Source organism: Canis lupus, chromosome 21 (assembly GCF_048164855.1).
Source record: "Canis lupus baileyi chromosome 21, mCanLup2.hap1, whole genome shotgun sequence".
Lineage (NCBI taxonomy): Eukaryota > Metazoa > Chordata > Mammalia > Carnivora > Canidae > Canis > Canis lupus.
In genome coordinates, this window is record NC_132858.1 from 39,223,131 (window position 1) to 39,246,077 (window position 22,947).

The 22,947-nt window shown below is 39.3% G+C and overlaps 2 protein-coding genes across 12 annotated transcripts in view; one reads left to right on the top strand and one right to left on the bottom strand.

The window, feature by feature from the left end:
• FAM185A (family with sequence similarity 185 member A) overlaps nt 1-14,528 on the top strand; it is a 79,122-nt gene extending 64,594 nt beyond the window's left edge. For both annotated transcript variants that reach the window (XM_072791462.1, XM_072791465.1), the window contains 2 exons: nt 6,420-6,495; nt 14,192-14,528. In XM_072791462.1, the coding sequence (XP_072647563.1) occupies nt 6,420-6,495; nt 14,192-14,513 (398 nt within the window). In that variant the 3' untranslated portion in view covers nt 14,514-14,528. The remainder of the gene's footprint in view (nt 1-6,419; nt 6,496-14,191) is intronic.
• The window catches only part of FBXL13 (F-box and leucine rich repeat protein 13), a 204,665-nt gene that overhangs the window by 3,129 nt on the left and 178,589 nt on the right, over nt 1-22,947 (bottom strand). For 6 of the 10 annotated variants that reach the window (XM_072791447.1, XM_072791453.1, XM_072791446.1 and 3 more), the window contains 2 exons: nt 13,385-13,519; nt 7,184-7,347 (listed from right to left, as the gene is read on the bottom strand). In XM_072791447.1, coding sequence (XP_072647548.1) covers nt 7,184-7,347; nt 13,385-13,519 — 299 coding nt within the window. Of the gene's footprint in view, nt 1-7,183; nt 7,348-13,384; nt 13,520-19,867; nt 20,158-22,947 lie in introns of those variants that run through there. The other 4 variants (XM_072791450.1, XM_072791448.1, XM_072791452.1 and 1 more) reach the window with 2 other exon arrangements.

Here is a 22,947-nt window from a genome sequence, read left to right on the forward strand (position 1 = left end):
GGACATAAAAAAATGAATTTTAGTTTTTCCACACCACCAAGGTGGCTCATGTGTGTCAACATCAAGGAATCCCTCCTCCTGGGAGCCAAGAGGAAGTTTCTCAAAACTAGAAGGGGAAGGTGTTTTTCCCTCTTGTTATCAATCTAGCTTCGGAGATATTCTATTAGTGACATATGCCCTTCCCCCAAAACAACAATGAAGTGTTCCGTGTGCTAACAACATAGCTTAAAAAAAAAAAAAAGTAAAACAAATTCTGCATTTTCATAAAACTTGATAAAAAATAGTATTTCAAACTGTACAGTCACCAGAAGTACACAGTTATCAAAAATGCACACACTTTACTTGGCATCTCCAGCACCTTCAGCTTTCTGTGCCTGGTGTGTGTTGGCATCTCTATTTTCTGCAGGGTTATTTCCGTCCTTGCCAGCATCAGCTTGCCCCTTTTTCCCTTTGGGTACCTTCTCTCCCTTCTTTGCAGGGGCCTTTTTAGGCTTGGGCTCTGGCTTTGGAGGAGCAGGTTTAGCAGATAACCTTGCAGATCTTCTCTGTGGCTCATCCTTCACCTTGGCTGTATCTCCTTTAGCATCCCCTTCAGCCTTTCTCTTGGGCGTGGTGGCGACGGCGGCGGGATGTAAGCGCTGGACGCGGGGATGCGGCGGCAGCGGGCCTTGGCCGGTCCGGGGGTCGTTCTCGCCTCTTCTTCTTCACACTGCTCTGAAAATTCTTATATATGATCTTTATATGTCCTCTAAGTAGGACATCATTGTGCAGTAGTAAGAGTGTTATATCTTTAGCTTCTTCCCATTTTCTTCTGAAGATTATTCTCCCCTTCCAATTCTATGGAGCTGAGATTGTTAAGGTTTTGAGGGTGTTTTTCATGAAGATTGTTTTCCCTTGAGCACTTACTGTAACATAATACCAAATGTCAAGGGAATCTGAAGCATAAAATATTGGCACCATCAGTTTCAAATATAAAACACCTCCTCGGCAACAGAGCTTCATTGTTACTAACCCTTCACCCCATGTCTGCCTATTTAAACTCAATCCATCTTTCAAAACTTCAAAACAATCCAGCCTCTTGTAAAGACCCACACCCAATCAGTTCCTCCTCTGAACTCTATAGAAAGTTGATCATGAAGTTAATTTCTTTCCAATACATAGCTCCATGGCATTAATTGTTTACAATTTTAAACTTTATTGGGATGCCTGGGTGGCTCAGCAGTTGAGGGTCTGCCTTCAGCTCAGGGTGTGATACCGGGATCCAGGATCAAATCCCACGTCCGGCTCCCTGCATGGAGCCTGCTTCTCCCTCTGCCTGTGTCTCCGCCTCTCTCTGTGTGTGTCTCTCATGAATAAATAAATTTTTTAAATCTTTAAAATAAATAAATAAATAATAAATAATAAATAAACTTTGATATTTTCCTTTTGTTTAAGAAGATAGTAAATTATTTAAGGGTATATTCCATTTCTTTGTATCTTCAGTGGGAACCCAAACAAGACATTTTCAGCAGTTTACACCAACAAGGGAAGCCGTTTTAGCGCTCTTACGTCCTGCAGGTTTGTTTGAGGCATTCTTAGGTTGCTTTTTCCAACACCCTCTTGCCCCCTGCCAGGATCCTCCCAAACAGCAGAGCTCTGGCCTCACATTCTGTAGTTCACAGTAGTTGGTAATGATTCAGTGTCACTGATGGTAAGTCCAGTACAACTATAGGCAACAATGGCCTTGAGCTTTAGGAAAAGGATGAGTTTGAGGAGTAAAAGATTTGTAAGTAATTGACTAAAGTATATGTATCCTTTGGCCTCAGAAGAGCAACAGTTTTTGAAAGGTCTAGATAACTGATAGGAAGATAAAAACTCTTAATGCTAAATTTGTAACATATGAATAATGGGTCATACAGTTCCCCAGTCAGCTACGAGCCAGGGTAAATGAGATGATAATTAGGGCAAATAATGGGAGTTTGAGAAGATAACCAGCAAGTTGGGGATACTAAATCCTCAATATAGACAAGAAAAAATAGGGAATGAATAGGGAAGAGGACTTGTTAAATGCAATCTGATGAGACAGAGTGAACTTGAGTTTCGTATTAAGCACTACCCATGGGGGAAGTACCCAGTGGTATGTGCTGTTAACTTCAAGCAGATAAAAGAGCAATTTTGTTTAAGGTAAAAAATAAATTTACTTGGGAATAGCAGAGGAATCGCAATTAAGGACAAGCAAGCTATGGTAAGCCATAAGCAAGTTCAAAAAGAAAAAGGGAAGGTCAGCTTTTATTATGTTTTAGGAGGAAATGGGGGAGGGTTGTTTTCAACAAAAGTTTATTGGAAAAGAACAAGAGTTTGAGGTTGTGGCAGTTTCTCATTGGCTGCAAGTGGTGGTCAGTGCGTTGTTGCTGGGGCAGGGAGGGATCTTCCTTTTCTGAAAAGCGGAGATAAAATTCCTGTGAAAAATGTCCTCTCTTGTTGAAATACAATTGTCCTTGAGCAACACAAGGCTTAGGGGTGCTGACCCCTTATTTCTTGACTCCATGCCACCTTTATCGCTTTATCATAGCTCTTAGTGGCAATCATTGCTTTTTGTTGTACTCTTTGTCAGCTTCATTGAAACTCAACATCCGAAGGTCCCCTGACCATTGGAGGTGATGCTTACAGACCAGAGAGAAGCAAAGGATCAGGTCTCTGATCCTTCTCCCTTCCCTTCTTCCCAGTCTCAAAGGCCAGGACGTTAGGCTTTCTGTAGCTTAGAGTGTTTCTGAAGCGGATCTTAAAGTGCGTATGCTTTCACAGCACGGTAATGGGAAAAAAATGAAAATCTGAATCTGTCTTGGGGCAAATCTGAGCTTATTAGAATTAGAATGCCAGCATAAACTATTCCCTAATCCACTTTCTCTCCACCTTTTAGAAAATCCTTAGCCCATGAACTAGCTGTCCTTACCACCTCACTTGAACCTGTGGCATCCATCCTCTTAGGACTGACTCCTAAGACTCAGGACCTGGCCAACAGAACAGACCAGCATAGTGTCTGCCAGCAAATATCTCTGAGTGCTTTTTCACAAATCCTGTTTTGCTGTGTGTTTGCACACATGCACTTTTGAAAAGTATCCAGAAACTTGAAAAATGTAGAAACCGAACATTCCTGCCAAAAAGAACTCTCTCTCTCTTTAGTTATCAAAGTAGTTTGGTGGCCTGGTATGATCAATATATGGGAGCTAAGAGATGCTGAAAAGAAGATGTCTGCTTAGGAATTACTATGTGTTCTAAATGTCTTAGAGTACATATGGAATCCTTTGACTCCTTTCCACTCTGGCTTGACTTAAGTTGTCTCTAAGACCCTTGGACCTTGTAGGAAATGCTTTGGGAACGGAATCAGTGCACTGCTTAGTGATCGTTATTCATTTAACTTGGTGAGGCAGGCATCTCTGGATCAGTAGAGAACATGATTTTCCAAATGATACATACAAACAGTTGTGAAGTATCACATTAGATGTTTAGTAATAATGAGGTACTGATGATTTTAAGTGATTTTTGGTTTTTATATATTAAAGGGGATTTCAAGTTATTTCTATAATAACACTACTTGCTCTCACATACATTTCCTCCTAGTTTCTTGAGTAGCATAAAAGGGGGTGGAGTGTTGGAGCCAACGCAGATTGCTGGAATCAGCAGCCTCTCAAACGTACACATCAGCAAGTGAATTGGGCACAACAGAACCCATGTCTCCCCTTATTTATCAAGTCCTTTGAATGTCAGAGCTTTAAAAAAAGCTTGAAAATCACTAAGCTAAAGGTAAAAGAGCACCACCGTGATGATTAAGATATAGGTACAAAAAGTATGGCTCTGCCTTTTATTTGTTTGACCTTGGAGCTTTATTTAAGCTGTTTAAACGAGTTACCTTATTCATTTTTAAATATGGTGGTATTTATGAGCATTAGATGAGATAGTAAACAAAATAGGATTAACAGAATAAATAGCAGATAATAATTGTTAGGTAATATTATTTGTTCATACTAATAACATTCAGTAGCTCCAGATTACAAAGGCCTTTCCCCAAAGATTTTTCCATGAGCTAAAGAGAACTCTGATTAGAGTTTTATTTCCTAGCAACAGACCTCTCAGGGGGGTTGGCTAGTACTTCATGCTGCCAGCCAGCAACTGCTACAAAGGCCTTCAGGATATCTCTTTTTGGAGCTCTAAAAGCCACCAAGACTTTACTCATCTCTTTAGAGTTGAAAGTTTTGGACTCTGAACACAAAAATGTCAGAAAAGGCCCTTTATTCTTTGCTAATTATAGACTTAATGTCTCTTTTACCTCTTTGTGGCTCAGACCCTCCTGGGTTGTGAAGACCATTGTTTGGGTCTTGTTCCCTCTCTTCAACTATGCTCTTCTTCCTTTCCATTGCTTGTTTTTCCCACCGAAGGCCATATGTTAAAAGGTTGGTTGTACACAATTGATTCAAATCTAAACTGATATTTTTGTCATGTTTATGATCATAGTTGCTACTTATTGCTCCTTGAATTAAAGGAGCCTAGATTATGTCTCCGCATGATGCTTCTGGAACCACTTCTTGTGATCCCTTTAGGCTCTGGGGTTGGTAGAATGACAGTATATCTCCTGCTGAAAGCTCTCTTGCAAAATTTGCCAATTTGCTCTTTGACCAAAAGTTTCCTACTCCCCCACTTCAGCTGGACAGGCGTCTTTGGTTTGCAAATCTGGCTTAAAATTTTTAGATTCCAATGAGTATAGGGTAATTTATACATAGAAAAGTTTCTTCTGATGACAGTAATTGGATTTTAAGAGCCACATCATAGGGTATTTTCTTGTTCAAGTGGAAACAAACATGTGGGAGCCCAACACTTTGTGATTCAAAGCCATTGAACCACTTCCCACGCAAGAAAAATTTCCTCTATCCCAACTACCAAATGTTCTATTTCACCCAGACAAAATGGCCATTGCAGTTGAGGGAGCCACATTAGTCATGGAAAGAGCAAACAACTCTGATTTTTTAGAGTCAATATAAGTAAGCGATTAGACATCATCACAAACTTGAGTCTTGAAAGGGCCACATATTCTGTGCAACATTTCCAATTCCACCCAAGGATTTAAGTGGAGGAGGAAGCTGCTTTATAATCCTTAGAGCTGCCCCCAAACAAACCTGACCCTACCTAGCCAGGCCTTAACACTTCTCCAATCAAAGTTTTCAGACCAGGTATTTTGGAAGTTCCTTGACTAAAAAACAGTACCTGTCCTAGAAGTTGGAAGTCAAGACAAGTATTTGCAGAGCCTTACTAGTCCAAATGCTAGGACTCTCCAAGCCACTCTACTGTGGGGACTGCCCTTCTTTATTGCTAGACAAAGACAGAATCAGAGGATTCTAGGCCTCTTTCCTACTGGAGCGTAGCAGGGGTGGGCCTATGAGGAAGACTGAGGTGGTTTGGCCTTTTTAGACAATGAGATGGACAGACAAGCCAGGTGCCCTCTAAACACTAGGACCATGTTTCTGCTTCTTGCTGGTAGGGACAGCCAGCTGTGGTGGTAGAAAACAAAATAGGCCTTGACTGTCCTAGCTTAGGAAAGGAATCTTTCATAGATCCAACTAGTTGACTAGAGTTTTGCATCGGGTTTTGGGGGCCAAGCCTAGCTAGTAATAAAGTCTTACTTTGCCTTACTTTGTTTTTGTCACATATTTTTAATCTAGTGACTTTGAAGGCAGGATTAGGATATTACAAAATATTTTGGGTCTTCTTAACCAAACACCATTTTTATCATACTTTAATATCCCGTACTATAATTAGGTTCGTGTAGACCCGTACTAGAAAGTCTCCATTCATTCTTACTTAAAATCCCACTTATTAGAAGTTTAGTGATATTACCTCCCCAAAATACTAATTTTGTTAAAACGCAATGAGAAGATTAGAAGCCAGACTCTTTTGTGTAATAAGTTATTCATTCATTGTCATATTACCCAAAATTGTCTGTTTAATGATATGACAGGGTTGGCAGGGACTCCCAGGACCTTATTTTATGGTATCCTTTCTCAATGAAGTTAATATCCATTTTAGTCATCTCTAGACCTATTATGAAGGGTATGAGTCTCCATTCCTCTTCAAAAATTTTCAAAGACCTGCTTCTTTTCTTCTGACCCAGCTTCAGTTGGCCTCCCCCAATCAGGCCCAGGCTCAATGAGAGTGCCTGTCTTACTAGTAATAATTTTTGTGTGCTTCCCCCTTCCCCCCCCCATTTCATTTCATTTTAACACATACAGCCTTAGATCAGAAACCATTTTCTTCCTCAGGCTTCAAGTGATCAGATCTCCTAGTTCAGCTTGTGCCAAGACTATTTAATTAAGGAAGTTCCTCTGTGACATATATGTGCTTACACTTTATACTTTGATAATATTAATTCTTAGTATTCATTTTTCCAGCCTGCTGCAAAGAACCAGACCTTCAGGGATTGGTCAAGAATTCTCATTTTGAACACTCCACTGGTTACTTCATCAGGTCAGCTAAAACTACTTGCATGTTTTTACTCTCCACCAATAAGGAAACAAACTAAACAATGAAGCAAATAACTGCTTTATATTTTAAAACTCACAGAGTAGACACCTGAGACCCTCTCCTTACATAGAGTGCTTATTTATCTAACGTTTGCTTCCATGGAAACATTTTGCAAATTGTAGGAACCAGCACTTGGCCTGTAGCAGTCAAGCCAGAATACTTTACTCTGAGCTGTAGCTCTTAGAGGAAATCCCTAAATGAGTAACAACTATCAAGCAACTAGCTTTGAGAGAGATGGGGCTTAGGGGAACTGTTAGTAATTTATACTTAATTGTTAACTGGTTTAATTTAATTATTTCTTAGCCTGTAGGGGAGATTAACTGAATGGAAATATTTTTGAGAGATGAGTAGAGGAAGAGGTCATGATAGTTCTACGAGGAGCAGAGTTAAGCTTTTTAACACTGGCATGGTCAAAGAAAGGGAGGTGAGAAGGTCTGCTAGTAAAGGGATATAAAACCGCAAAGACCATTTTAGAAGAAAGCGTAATAATGTTCAGTTCAAAATGTGACTTCAATTAGGCAAAAAGTAAAATGAAACTTCATAACTCTGAAAGCCACTATGTATTACAAATGCCATTCTGTTGTCTCAGAAAGTTGTTCTCAAAGCTTTTCATATTCGGGTTCGTACTTACTTGGAAATAAGTCTGCAGTATTGCATCTTAAGGATTCGAAGTTGTTTGCAGCCCATCTGAAGGTCCTCAAGCATTTGGTCAGTAAGCAGGACACAACCAGAAATATCCAAAATGTGCAAGTAATGGCATTTTGCTGATAACATCTCCATCGCTGAGTCAGTAATCTGAACACACAGCCAAAGTTAAGTACTGATTATTCTGATGAACTCCATCCCAAGAAAGAATGTATACTAGGCAATTTGAGCTGCTGTAACAAAATACCATAGACAGAGTAGTTTAAACAACAGACATTTGTTTTGCATAGTTCTGGAAGCTGAGAAGTCTAAGATTAGTTTACCCACAGACTGAGTGTCTGGTGAAGACCCTCTTCCTGGTTTGCAGATGGCTACTTTCTTGCTGTATCTTCACAAGGCAGAGAAATAGCTCTGGTTTCTTCCTATTCTTACAAGAACAGTAATTCCATCATGGTGGCTCTGCACTCATGACCTCAATCTAAACCTAATTACCTCCCTAAAGCCTTACCTCCTAATACTATCACGTTGAGAATAAGAGTTTCAACATATGAATGAGTGGGGGGCAAAAATTCAGTCCATAACAAACAGAATCAAAACTCTTGCCCGCTTGTCATGGGATGAGCCTATAACTCATGTTAGTCATTTAACTGTTTGCAGAACAGAAAATTATATTTTAGGTAGTGCCAATAGACTTTGTGATCTTGCTGTTATTTTCATTTTAGAGTTGTCTATTTTGGATGGGTAATTTCATCAAAATTTCCTTAGTAATACCTATTACACCAATATGAGCATCTTATGAAATGTTGCCATAATGGGATTTGGCTTTAAACTTGAATTCACTCTAAGGCATCATCAGTTTAGAAACAGAGGGTTAATAACATAGTATGTTATAAAACTATGAGGTTAACCCGCATACAAGGTCAAATTACTCTGAGGAATCTGAACATCTCTTATGGTTTGTGGGTAGAGTAACACGGTTATGGAAAGGGACAAGTAGGGGAGACATGTTTGTAGGCAGGGGAAGAAAGAGCAGAAGACCACAGAGACCACATGAATCTTATTCTGAAATATTCTGCTGAGGGTTCTGACTTTTTTTTTTTTAAGATTTTATTTATTCATTCATGAGAGACACAGAGAGAGGCAGAGACACGGGCAGAGGGAGAAGCAGGCTCCTTGCGGGAAGCCCCATGTGGGACTCGATCCCAGGTCTCCGGGATCAAGCCCTGAGCCAAAGACAGACGCTCAACTGCTGAGCCACCCAGGGATCTGGGTTCCAACATCTTGAGTTTGCCCACATGTTCTGCAGAGATAATTCAACTCCAATTCTTAGATTATTTTACTCACTCAAGGCCTAGCTTTTTAATTCATAGCTAAACTGAGACTGGCTGTAGAATCAACGAGATTATTTTCCTCAAAGGAATTTTTTTTCCAACTGGATTTAATTTCTCATTTTAAATGTCTGAACATTCTAAAAAAAAACATGCCATGAGGGACACCTGGGTGGCTCAGTGGTTGAGCATCTGCCTTTGACTCAGGATGTGATCCCACACTGGGCTCCCTGCATGGAGCCTGCTTCTCCCTCTGCCTGTGTCTCTGCCTCTCTCTCTCCCTCTCTCTCTCTCTCTCTGTCTCTTATGAATAAATAAATAAAATCTTTTTAAAAATGCCATGAGGCTTGGCTCTTGTTTTTAATATAAAGTTGAGAGACTTATACAGAAAACCCTTCAGTTTGAAATGTACACTAAGTTTGAAAAAACAGATGTTGTCATTGTCTGAGCATGGCCTGTTTTCAGAACATGTTTAGGACCAAGGTTTAACATTGTGTCTGATTCTCCCAAAAATGCCTTCAGACATTCCTGCCATACTGTGTTTGTCTTTGAGGATCTGATGTCATTGGAAAGAAATAGGAAGGGAAAAAAAGCCCTCAGAATTGTAGAACACAAGAAAGACAGTGAGGAGATGCAAGAGTCCAGGATGGGTAGAGTTCAGAGAGCTAGGATTTATTGCTTCTGAAGGAGTGAAAAAGGAGGCCAACATTTCCATAGATCAGAAGCCCAAGATGTTCAGTGACTGAACTGTTGTTGTTGGGACTTATGGGGCTGGGAACTAGAGTCGGAGGTGACTGGCTAAATTCTTAACTTCCCGATACGAGGTCCTAATGAGCAGAGATTGTTATTCCCACTTTAGTGCTGGGTAAGATGGGATCACAGTACTAATTACTGAACTTGGTGAGCTGGTTGCAAGAAAGAGCTGGTCAAAAAAATAAAATAAAATAAAAAAATAAAATAAAATAAAAAAAGAAAGAAAGAGCTGGTCATCCAGGAGATGGATAAGGTGACCATTCAAGATTGCCTCATGGGCTTTTGAGAAACCTAGCCAAGGATGATGAGTCAGATACTAACGTGTTTAATGGCTCATCAAAACCAATATAGGTAGAAATATAACATTGTATGTCAACTATATTGGAATTTAAAGTAAAATAAGATTTAATTTTAAAAAGCAATGTAGGTGGAATACATTAGACTGGACCCATAGCCTTATGATTTCTCAATGAGGAGTATTCCGATTGGCCCAGATTATAGTCACTACATCTTTTGAATCAGGATGCTTACTTGATTCACAGAGATAATAAAGCTAAACCCTTCTTCTCTCTTACATTGAGGTTCTGGAATAATCTACTCCTTTCCCTTTTTTTCACCCTATATATTTGATATAGGGTGATTTGTTTTGTAGTATCTTATTTGTGTAACATCCTCCTTAGTTTCTAGGCTGCAAGATAGTATCCTCTGCCCAGTTTATAGGAGGAATTCCCTCAGCTTCTCCTTACCAAAAACCAAAAAACCCCCAAATCATACAAACAAAAAAATCCTCTGCCCCAACTCCTCTTCTCACTGGAATCTTTACTTCTCTCATTCTCCTACTTTCCCCTCTAATTAGTAGAGCCACTAAAAAGCTGAGTCCCCATCTGTGCCTGCTTTATGGCCAGGGTAATTCCCAGTGAGCCATGTGTTTCCCATGTGTCCACATGTCTGTATGCAATGAAAACAAGAACTCTGCAGAGGGTCCATGGTCAGTGCTGCTAAGTGTCCTGACCCACTTCTAGAACCAGATGATGCTGACCAGAGACATTTGGTTTCTCTAGTTCTAAACAAGTATATCATTAAACAAGAATTTTGCTGTGAACTTTTTTTTTAAAGATTTTATTTATTTATTCATGAGAATACACAGAGAGGAGAGAGAGAGAGGCAGAGACACAGGCAGAGGGAGAAGTGGGCTCCATACAGAGAGACTGATGTGGGACTTGATCCAGGGTCTCCAGGATCACGCCCTGGGCTGCAGGTGGTGCTAAACTGCTGAGCCACCGGGGCTGCCCTGCTGTGAACTTTCTAAATTAATTTTGTCACAATTTACCACATCATCCCCACCCCCCCACCGCCTCCTCTTCCTTACTACAGCACAGTTAACTATGGAGGAACTAGGAGGTTTTAGCTTCACTCTCTTAATCCACTCATCACACAAACTAAACAGCTGAGAAGCTGAATATTTAGACTAGCTGGAATGCATGGCATCCTGAGAGTTTGGGTGACACTTTCCTAAAAAGAAGTCCATTAGTGTGCACCACCGAAGACAACACAGTTGTTAAATGTTCTTTTAATTTCTGAGGATTGTCTTTTTAAAGATTTTTTAGTTCTCTTTCCTCTGCATGTTTTTATTCCTCCAAGTTTTTTTTTTTTTTAATTTGTTTTGGTCTTTATCTTCTACTTTAGAGGCTTGTTTGTTATGTCTGGTAATCCTTGATTGTCTATCATTTATTAATAACAAAAGGACTAAACACTGATGGGAAGCTCTGAGTGCATGATATGGGTCTTCTCTACATAAAGCTTCAATGGTTAGATGGATTATTAGTTGGTAAACCCCCAAATGTCAATATTTTTCTTTCATCCTGCAGTAGTCAAGAGCCTCCAGAAAAGAGGGTCCCGTCCCGGTCTCCTGCCTGAACGGGAAGACCTGGCAGCCACATTCTAGATGCTGCGTTGGAAGAGTTCTTGAGTGTCTCTGCATTTGGCAGTCACTTAATTCCTGTTTTCACTTTTGTACCCAAACTCTAAATTATACGTAGTATCTCCCAGCCCAGCAACCCTCTGTTTCCTGAAGGCTTTTTTAAGATTGATTCATTCATTTGGGGGGGGAGGGGGGTGTGCATCAGAAGGGAGAGAATTCTTAAGCCAACTCCCTACTGAGTGCTGAGCCTGATTCCTTAACCCATGAAATCATGACCTGAGCCGGAAACATGAGTTGGACACTTAATCAGCTGAGCCTCACCGAGCAGCCCTCTGTTTTTCCTATCTGTAGAATAAGTGGTAGAGAGCAGTTTTGCTCCCCAGAGGACATTTGGCAATATCTGGAGACATTTTTTTATTCTTACGAGAAGGGGGTATGGAGGACCAGGAGCTACTGGCATATAGTTGGTAGAGGCAAGGATGCTGTTGAACATTCTACAGTGCATGGAACAAACCCTCACTACAAAGAATTATCTCATCTAAAATATCAATAATGCCAGGATTGAGAAATCTGGGAAATCAGTATCTAATCTTTTGGTGAAGGTAGGGAAGGGCAGCTGCCCAGAGGTGTGAAGTAGAGGAAGAAATCTAGGGATCTGTCTACTTCTCAAGAACTTTTAACCCAGCCTTCCTCATTTTAGCCACATTCCTTTTTTTTTTTTCCTAAGATTTTATTTATTTGACAGAGAGCAAGAGAGCACAAGCAGAGGGAGCAGGAGTGAGAGAGGGAGAAGCAGGCTCCCTGCTCAGCAAGGGGATTCAGGGCTCAATCCCAGGACCCCAGGATCATGACCTGAGCCTCACTTAACTAACTGAGCCATCAGGCACTCCATTTTAGCCATGTCTTTAACCCAGTTCCAGAGACAAGCAGTGCTATCAAATTTGAAGATCATAGTATAAATCAATTTTTCCCCTAGCTTTCTCTACTGTTGGCTTAGGATTCAAAGCTATCTCTGGCCTGCTAAATTAGTTGATCTACATTCAAGCTTCTAAAATTTTCTTGCTCTTTTCTCCTCTCCTGTTGTCCCTATCAACATAGGCATTCACCCTTTTTCTGCAGTTCTGTAGGGTTTCAAGAGGGACCAAAATTATATGCGTATATTCAGTTGCTATATTAATTCAGATTCAGAGATCTCTATTTCTTGACATAGTGATATGTCCATAGTGTAGTAACAGAAAAGAAAGTAGGCTACAATATATTTTGGAAAGAATCACTTTCTATTCTTAAAAAATAGAATCTTAAGATTCTATTCTTAAAAAAAAAAAAGACAAACACAAACCTTTTATAACTATTTCTAATCTCTGTGGAAATAGAAAAATATTCTAGAAGATTATGTATAAAATTCCAACAATGGTTATGTCTGGATGGCAGTACGACAACAGATTTTTTACTTTCTTCTTTTTGTTTTTATATGTAGTCCAAGGGTTTTACAATAAGTATATATTTCTTTTATTAACAAATATCAAGAAAAATGATCAAACACTGAAAAGAAGACAAAAGATGATTACATGTCTTTTCAATGTCATATAGAACATTTTTTAACAGGCTCACCAGAGGAATTCTATAAGAAATTATGCCTACTAATAACTATTGACTAGGGCCCAAACTCAGTGAAGTTACATGTTATAACTTGTTATATTTTGTCCAGGAGAAATGTACATTATTTCTATCTGGTGGTAACCATAACTCCAAGATTATGGATTTATTACCTTCTAGGACATTAACCAGTTTTGTATCTAACCTAACAATCGCATTCCAACATTCTTTTTCTTCAGTTCCTATAAATACTCAGTTTGATCAAATGCTCTATGACCTGGTTTTACCATTAATGAATAAATAAACCTTTAGCACATTTTCATATTTGGATGAGAATTGTTTTTAACTTTTTGAAAATTCTATTTTGAAATAAATGAAACCATAAAATGATATGGTTTATAAAATAAAATTTTATTTGAATAAAATAAAATTATTTCCAACTTGGGGAAAGAAAAAATAATGTAATGAATACCCCAGTCATAGCGAAGAAGAAAGTTCTGCGATGAGCCTAAACTCTGACTGCTACCCTGCCTGGGGTCTTTGTCAGTGCTTCAACTGGACACATCTGAACTCTGACTCCTGCACATACCTTTGGACAGCCAGCAATGCTGAGAGATGTGAGGTAAATGCAATAAATGGCCAGTGCTTTGATAATCTCATCTGACAGCTGGGGGCAATAAGAGACATCCAAGTGTTCCAAGATCAGTGAGCCTTTGCAGAATGCCTGCAGGAAATTCCAAAGTCAAAGTTTTTTTCATCCTAGAATTATTCAAATGTTGTGTGCGTCTGTTTACTTACCCATAGGTTTTTTTTGGGGGGGGGGGAGGGGGGTTGTGACAGATGTGGTAGAAAGACCAAAATGAATTCTGAAAGGAACATAACCTTACAAAATGGCCTAGAGTTTAGGCAGGTTAGAAAGTAATTTTGCTACATGTATTTATGCTCGTTCAGTCCCCCAAACCTTTCCCACAATGTTATTGGATAAAAACTGCAGGAATATCACACAAATTATCAACTCAAGATGTGCAAGTTGCAAGGTTCTTTAAAAGTTCATCTTAAAAAGAAAAACACTGGACAAAAATGAGTATTCTTTTTTCCATCCCTTTTCTCTCAGTTTCTCGGCCAGCTCTGCATGTGCCTTTAATTCTTTCTCAAAGAGAAAAGTGCCTTCTGTGAGGCTGTACTTGGTGGTCATTCATTGTCACATACTAGTTCATAATTCACATTCTTCCCTTTAAACCACATTGAAACTTCCAATATTTTGCTCATGAGAAACTCTGCAGAGCTGAAATGTAGCTACAGTGTTGAAAAAAAGAAAACAACTTAGTTTTTTTGTTTGTTTTTCTTCCCAAAGAGTTTATTTATTTATTTATTTTTTATTTTTTTTTCATGATAGGCACACAGTGAGAGAGAGAGAGAGGCAGAGACACAGGCAGAGGGAGAAGCAGGCTCCATGCACCGGGAGCCCGACGTGGGATTCGATCCCGGGTCTCCAGGATCGCGCCCTGGGCCAAAGGCAGGCGCCAAACCGCTGCGCCACCCAGGGATCCCTCCCAAAGAGTTTAAAGGGAGATACAGTTTATTATGGGAGCAGTTTATTATGCATTTCAATCCTTGAAATACAGATGTGGTACATCTTGTTGGAAAATAAAAGCTATTACATCAAAAAAAATTTTTTTAACAAGAGACATTCACACACCAGCTTAACAGTTTACTAATATTCAAATTCCTGTTAACAGAATTTGGTTTTCCTGAATTTAGTGCTAATGAGAGTTTACCTATGTGGTTAGTAATTCTTAGAGTTAGATTCAGTCAAATGACTGGAGGCAAAAGAATCTGGAAGGGAGAATTAGATGGGAGATGGTGTTAATGTAACAAAAAGACAGGGTCTTCGGAATCAAGCAGACCTGAGGTTTTTTTTTTTTTTTTTTTTTTTTTTTTTTTAAGATTTTATTTATTTATTCATGAGAGACACAGAGAGAGAGGCAGAGACACAGGCAGAGGGAGAAGCAGGCTCCTCACAGGGAGCCTGATGTGGGACTCGATCCTGAGACTCCAGGATCACACCCCAGGCTGTAGGCAGGCGCTAAACTGCTGAGCCACCCAGGAATCCCTTCTTTTTTTTTTTTTTTTAATCAGGGAAAATAATATCTATCCTCTAGCATTGTTCTTGAAGTACCAAAATGTTCATCTGAAATTTCTAGGGCTAGCAAAGGTCTGGAAATCATCGGATATCCTTCCCTTTACCTTAGTAGTTCTTAATTTTCATTCCCACTTTTCAGGTAAAAAGCAAGAACTGAATGAAAAGAATCCATGAGGAAATAACATTGAAAAGTTTACAACTGAGCAGTTATACAAATACAAAAGGATCCATAAAAGTAAGCCTTATAGTAGTTGTAAAAATATCCTAAGATGAGTAGGAAACCATGATGAATTCAAGATATACTAATACCGTACTTTAAAAAGTCCCTGCCCCAAATTATAAAAATTAGAAATTATCAACATGTGCTCAGTCACTCTAGAGGTTTTGCTTCATTGTGAAGCAGCTCAAACTCTTAGAATACTAGAGACCTCAGTAAATGATGGTTTACCATTAATTTTAGTTACAAATATTAGATTTCAGTAACTAGTGAGTTACTAGTAAGGCATTGCTTATTTATGTGTAAAAATGGATGTCCATTGGACTACCTATCATTTTCCTCTCAGAACTGAGGGAAGGGCCTGGCTGGCCCCTTGGATCACTTGATGGCCCTCAGGATGACCCCAGTGGACTTCCCTCCACTGAGTATGCTAATTTCCACTCCTTTCAGCCCTAAGGAAGACTGGGAAGAACTAGTCAGCCCACTATTTTCTTTAACAAGTTAATAAAAGAGGGAAATTTTCTAGCAGTGGTGGTTTAGCCTAGGAGGTAAAAGATAATACTAAAAGATATTGGATGGGCAGCCCGGGTGGCTCAGCGGTTTAGTGCCGCCTTCCGCCCAGAGCGTGATCCTGGAGACCCGGGATCGAGTCTCATGTCAGACTACCTGCGTGGAGCCTGCTTCTCCCTCTGCCTGTGTCTCTGCCTCTCTCTCTCTCTCTCTCTCTCTCTCTCTCTCTCTGCATGTCTCATGAATAAATAAATAAAATCTTTAAAAAAAAAAAGATATTAGTGGTTTAACCCTCAATCACTATCTTTTCCTGACCACAAGAATCAACAGCATTTCCTCTTTCCTCTGACATCATGTGGAACTTGTCTTTTTCAATTGATTCAGCAGTTACAGTACTTGACTTATTCCTGTGTTGTGGCTAACTAACTTTGTATGGAGATCTGTCTTCTCTAGCGACTAAGTGATGTCAAACACTGGAGGGGGCAGCTGGTCAGGAGACAGTGAAGTCCCTGTCTTTGGAGATAATCAAGTATAGAGGGGCTACCCAGTGGTGGTGCAGAGGGGAATCTGGCTTTGAAGGACTGGAATTATTTGTCTTAAATCTTAGCTTGGAAATTCAACTAGTTTTTCAATGGAAATGCAGGAAGTCTCTCAAAAGTATTGTGTGGTGTGTGGAATTTGACTAATTTTTTTTTTTTTAAGTTTCAGAGGTAGAATTTAGTGATTCATCAGTTGCATATAACGACCAGTGCTCATTACATCAAGTGCCCTCCTTAATGCCCATCACCCAGTTACCCCTTCCCTCCACCCACTTCACCTCCAGCAGCCCTCAGTTTATTTCCTAGAGTTCAGTTTGCCTCCTCAATTTTCATCTTATTTTATTTTTCCTTCTCTTTCCCTACGTTCATCTGTTTTGTTTCTTAAATTCCACATATGAGTGAAATCATGGTTTTTGTCTTTCTCTGACAGACTTATTTCACTTAGCATAATACCCTCTAGTTCCATGTATATCATTGCAAATGGCAAGATTTCATCCTTTTGATGGCTGAGTAATATTCCATTATATATATGTATCCCATATATATATATATATATGGGATGTGTGTGTGTGTGTGTATCCCCCACATCTTCTTTACCCATTCATCTGTCAGTGGACATCTGGCCTCTTTCCATTGTTTGGCTATTGTGGACATTGCTGCTATAAACATTGGGGTGCATGTGCCCCTTTGAATCACTGTTTATATCTTTGGATAAATACCTAGTAGTACAATTGCTGGGTCATAGGGTAGTTCTTTTTTTAAATTTTTTGAGGAATCACCACACTGTTTTCCAGACTGGTTGCACCAGTTTGCATTCCCACCAACAGTGTACAAAGGTTTCCCTTTCTCCCCATCCTCACCAACATCTGTTGTCTCCTGAGTTGTTAGTTTTTCTGCTGGCTTTTTATACCCCCTTCACAAGCATCATATTTATAATACAGTAGGTTCTCAATATATATTAGTTGGTTGATCCATCTTTATAAGTGTCTTCAAGAGTACAAAGAATTCTGTTTTTTTTAAATAATTGTTTTAATAAATATAGGAATTATTATGTCACAAGGAGTAGGATAACATTGTTTACTACTTAGAGAATGGACAGAGTTCAGGGAACCAGAGAAAATTTAAAGTAAGAAGGAATATTTAAACTAAGAATAATTTATTAAAAGATGAAGTGAGCTTTAAAGGGAGATTCAAGGCACTTGGTATCTGAAAACCCTTTCAGTAACATCTGTTCATGTTTTGGACTGCTTGAATCAGTTCTGCTTTAAGCCTTAAAAAAAAAAACCCTAATATTCTTTGAAGCTGAACTTTCTTAGAGGTTTTAAAATTAAAGAATAACTTATAAAAATGTATTGGAAGGTCTATAATACATTCATGGTAGCATTCTCATCCATGGAAAATCTGAGGCATAAAGATTGGTCTTAGGCTTTATGTTTGGCATAAGTCAGTGCAGATCTGAGAAGTAAGTCAGAACTTCTTTTTTGTAATTCATATTTTCCTTTAGAGACATGTAAGTCATAAGTAACTTAAGTCTGCAGGCATGTTTCAACATAATCACTCATGAAATTCCATTTCTCCCCTACAGATAAGATTATGTTTTCTGGCTCCAGTGATGCAGATTCATACATATATCAATGCCATTGATTTTCTTGTGTTAGAAAATGTCAGGCTAAGCATCCTTCCGAGACAATATCTTTTGTAGTGAAGATGGGGAGAAAACACAGAAATTGTGAAGTTTGGCTCCCATCCCACATACCAACCAGTTTTGCTGTGGGTTAACAATTTTGAAGTAAACTTCCAAATGTCTCAGCGAGTTAAATCATTTCTTTTCTGTATCTTCGGAGCTGAGTCACAGTGTGGGAAGGCTTAATGACCACATTCCTAAATTGGGTATGTAGAGGAGACTTGAGTTTCACTGACATTTACTGTCACAATAACGTACTTTTGCCAAAACCCTGATTTAAGCTACCTCAACAGGTGGCAGCTCTCAGCTTCAAAAAACTCCCCTTGTGGTGCATACCTGACTTTTGACTATTTACCTAATTAGGTTCCGATGAATTCTACTACTAAAATTTGTGAGTTTTCCCTATTGGTAATTTTGAAAAAAATCTTGTACTGTCAAGAACCATTTTCTGTAATGAAGACTGTTTTTGGCTGCTTCAAAGGCTAAAATACAACTTCCACAATTTTAAGTTATAAACTGGATTCAAAGCTACAATTTCTTGGGCCTCATATATGCCACCAAAGATAGTCTTGCTCCTAGTAAGCATCAGAGCAGGTGAGTGTAGCCATGGCTGTGGCCTGGGCACACTGAGCTGGGAAATCTGGGCATTGCTACCAAAATTGAACTCTATAAAGCCTGTCTTCTCACCTTGTAGTGAGACATTTCCCTGCATTCCCACCCTCCCTGCTGGAGAAACCAGGCTGAGCAAGGCTTAGCTAAGGCTAAGGAGAATACTTCTTTTAAATATGGAGGCGTTTTGTAAAGGGGAAAGGCGAAAGCCTCAAAGATACATTTCCAAAGATACTTTCATGATACAGTTTTTTACCTAATTATATGGTGATTTGGGTAATAAGCCTCAGCTTCAAGCCAGCCCAAATGTGGCTTACTCCACAAACTTTTCCCCAGTTCCCTCCTCTGGAAGACATGCCTCTTCCAAATCCCTATAGATTTTCGTTTTTTTGTCTTTCTCACTTTCTATTACATAAATATTATATAAATAGCTATATAATTGTTTTATCTTCTGCATTGACTTTAGCTTCTTGAGGGCAGTATCCATCTCTGATTTATTTTTGTGGCCTCAACATCTAGAAGCAAAGGAGGTTCAAGATGAGAGAATGACCAGAGGGAAGAGAAGATGCCTCTTAGCATAAGAGTGAGGAAAATGAGCTCCCATAGATTGCCATCAGGACACTAAGTGCGGTCCTTCCTCACACCCTGTTTAATAACTGCAGATACAAAGGTGGTTAAGAGCACAGAGTCTGGGGCCCACCAGCCTGGGTTCATATCCTGCCACTTAGACATTTTGTGTCTCTGGATAAATTACCCAACCTCTCAATTCCTCAATGATCTCATTTGCAACAGGGAAATAACATGGTACCTTAATATGACACCTACTTCACAGAGTTGTTGGGAGGATTGAGTTAAAATGAATAAAGTAAATGAATAGTCGCTGGTGCATAGTAAACGGTCAATAAATAGTAGCTAGTACTATTATTTGTATTCTACTCCTCTTGTACTCTGCTGCTCTCTGGTATGATTGCCAAATTTTTTATTTTTTTTTATTTATTTTTTTTTATTTTTATTTATTTATGATAGTCAGAGAGAGAAAGAGAGACAGACAGAGAAATAGGCAGAGGGAGAAGCAGGCTCCGTGCACCGGGAGCCCGATGTGGGATTCGATCCCGGGTCTCCAGGATCGCGCCCTGGGCCAAAGGCAGGCGCCAAACCGCTGCGCCACCCAGGGATCCCAAATTTTTTAAATCTTACATACCACAGTAAACATATTTTGAGCATAAACTTTCAATAAATGTGTATTAATATACTTACAAATTACATAGACATACAACTATTCAAATATATACATATATTATCTTATAAATATATAGTATATGTATCTTATATATAATACATCATATCATATAAAAATAAAACAAGACAAAAATAACTGTAAATAGAAGTTCTAATATTTTCTTGTCACACCGAAATAAACTGTCTTGCTCATTTGCCAAAGTAAATGTTTTCTCTGGAGACCCCTATTCAAAGGTGTATCTTTGGTTGTCAGTAGACCTTGATGACTCACTAGCTGCATAGACTGTGGATATTTGGTAAAAACAAGGGAATTGCTTTTAAAATGTAAAATGTGACAAGTGCATAAAGAAGGGCCAAATGTGGGGAAATTACAGAAGAGAAAGGGTAAGCAATCAAAGAGAATGTATATTGGAAAGAGGACCTGGAAAAGAACAAAACAAAATATGTTTGAGTTAAAATTTGCTATTAGAATTTGGCAGGAGGGCAGCCCCGGTGGCTCAGAGGTTTAGCACCACCTTCAGCCCCAGGTTGTGATCCTGGATACCCAGGATCGAGTCCCAGGTCGGGCTCCTTGCATGGAGCCTGCTTCTTCCTCTGCCTGTGTCTCTGCCTCCCTCTCTCTCTCCCTCTCTCTCTCTCTCTCTCTCTTTCTCCCTGTGTCTCTCAAGAATAAATAAATAAAATCTTAAAAAAAAAAAAAAAAGAATTTGGCAGGAGTAGGGGGGATTCCAGAACAGGATTCATGTTTTAGATGTTATCTCCAAAATAAGCATAAGCCAGGATTGGACTACCCAAAAGTCAATCAGGTATTTCTCTTGTGGCCTGTAGGATAACCTACACTTTCTCTATTTTTCTAAGATAAATAAAATGGGTGCCCAGTGGCACTCCTCCAGGGATTTCTATGGACAAGAAGGGCATAGAAAAATTACTTAAGCTATAATAATCAGCCTGAAAGAGTTGATAGGATCTGTTTGCACAGCCAGACACTCTACTTGTTCTCTTTCTCATTCTTTCCCAAGAAAATGGGAACTCAGAACTTTTACTCTAAAAACAAAGTCATATCGTCCTCCTTTGACCTCTTCCGTTTAAGGATCTCTGGGACTAAAGTTCATGAGCCATCAGTGCTGCTTTGATCTTCCATTTGGGGCCATAATGGAATAAGAGATGACGTCATCAAGGGAGGTTACCGATTTAGCCAGAAAACTTAAAAAGGCCTGAAGTTGTGTCTGTGACCTTCAGAAGGTTAACCTCAAGCTTCCTTACCTTTAAGAGAATGAAAACAACTGAAAACCTATCTCAGGCTTACTGGAAGATGGGAAGAAATTGTGTACTCCAAAAGAACTTGACAGACTAACAATGCTGGCTTTTGTCTCTCAGCTTTGGAACCAGAGAGGTCCTAGAACAATCTTGTCTGCCATTTAAGGCCTGAGAACACAATTTCACCATCTTCCACATGTTGAAGGCTTCAGAGTGAAGAATATCATGTGCAAAATTTAGCTGGAAGTTAATAGAGAGGGTAATTAGAAGTCATAATGTGGAAAAATCATAGCTCTTGTGAGACATGCCACAGGTACTCAGTTCATGTCAGGTGAGGCATGATAAGCAAAGCCCAGGCACTTGGCTGAGAGAATTGGCCACTTAGATTTAAGAAGGAAAAGAAGCATAAACTCATACTCTTGTGGGAAAGTGGGATTTTGATGTTTATTTTTCCTGCCTTATTGTTTTGGGTTTTTTGGGGGGTTTTTTGTTTGTTTTGTTTTTGCCTTCAGACGATCTGACAGGTTTTGTTTAACTTTTGGCAAGTTTCATTTTATCCAGGATAAACTAATGTTCCAGGGGTAGCTTAAAGGTTGGGAGAGGCCTCCAAAGGATTATCTTCCTTTTGACACATTCTCTCATAATTCTTCTCTGTAGATGCTCAACATCTACATATGTTTATGCTTTATGCTCAACATAAAAATAACAGATGTGTGCATTCATTTAGCAAGTCTGTCTGCTTCAATTGTCCAAAAATAGTTCTCCCCGGTGGGATTGGGCAAGAAGCCAGGACTGGTGTCGGGTGTTCTCCATTTCAGCTATTTATCAGCCAAAGAAACATGGTACCCATGACTCCAGTATCCCTCGGAACCTACAGACTGTGGGAAAATGACAAGCTGTCAAATCCCACATCCTTTAAAGTCTGGCAGATTTCTAATTCTATTGAATTGCCTCTACAACTGGGAACACACCAGGGTGAGGAGCAACAGGAATACTGAGCTTATTTCTTTTGCTCACAGTCTTTGAAGAGAAAATAATGTCTAAGTATCTTGGTAAGAGTTTGTCTGTGACAATGAATTCTAAGTGTCTTAGGTCTCTGAAGGATATGTTGTTCTATTATAAATTCTAGGAGATGAGGATGACGGCACATGAGACTCCTGACTCTGGGAAACGAACAAGGGGTAGTGGAAGGGGAGGTGGGCAGGAGGTTGAGGTGACTGGGTGGTGGGCACTGAGTGGGGGCACTTGACAGGATGAGCACGGGTGTTATATGTTGGCAAATTGAACTCCAATTTAAAAATAAATTAATTAAATAAAATAAATAAATGAAGGAAACATTAGAAGATAAATAGATAGATAGATAGATAAATTATTTTAAATAATCAAAAATAAATAAATTCTAGGAGACCGTTCTTGGCATGAATAGCCATGAAGTTCAAATTTGTGTAACAAAGCTCTTACCTGTTCTAGGTTTTGTGGAAGTTGCTTTTTCCACAAGGCACCAGATACTTTCTTCATTCTACCATAGGAATTCCTTGATTTCCTCTCCCCAAGCCCTGTAAAATGATTCTGAACCTGGGACCTTCTGAGATCTTCATCACTGAGAGTTTAGTCAATTATTTCCTAACAGTAACCTGGAATATTGGATGAGGTAAAGAATTTTCCTGAGCAGTATGGCCAAGAGGTAGTGTCCAGATGTCTGGATGCCCTATCTCCCCACACAGAAGATTTCAGAGCATCCACTGCACCAAAGGCCAACAATTAAGGCCATTTTGGAAAGGGATCCTCTGTTTGTTGCTTCCCTCACAACCAAGAACATAACTATATCCCTGGAGAAGAGGTGGAGTTATTGGAATCTCGTACTTTGACAATTTTTGAATGATTTAATCTTAGAAACCAAATAGAAATCAATGTTGGTTTTTGAAAAAATTGTTACTATGTGGAGCCAACACAT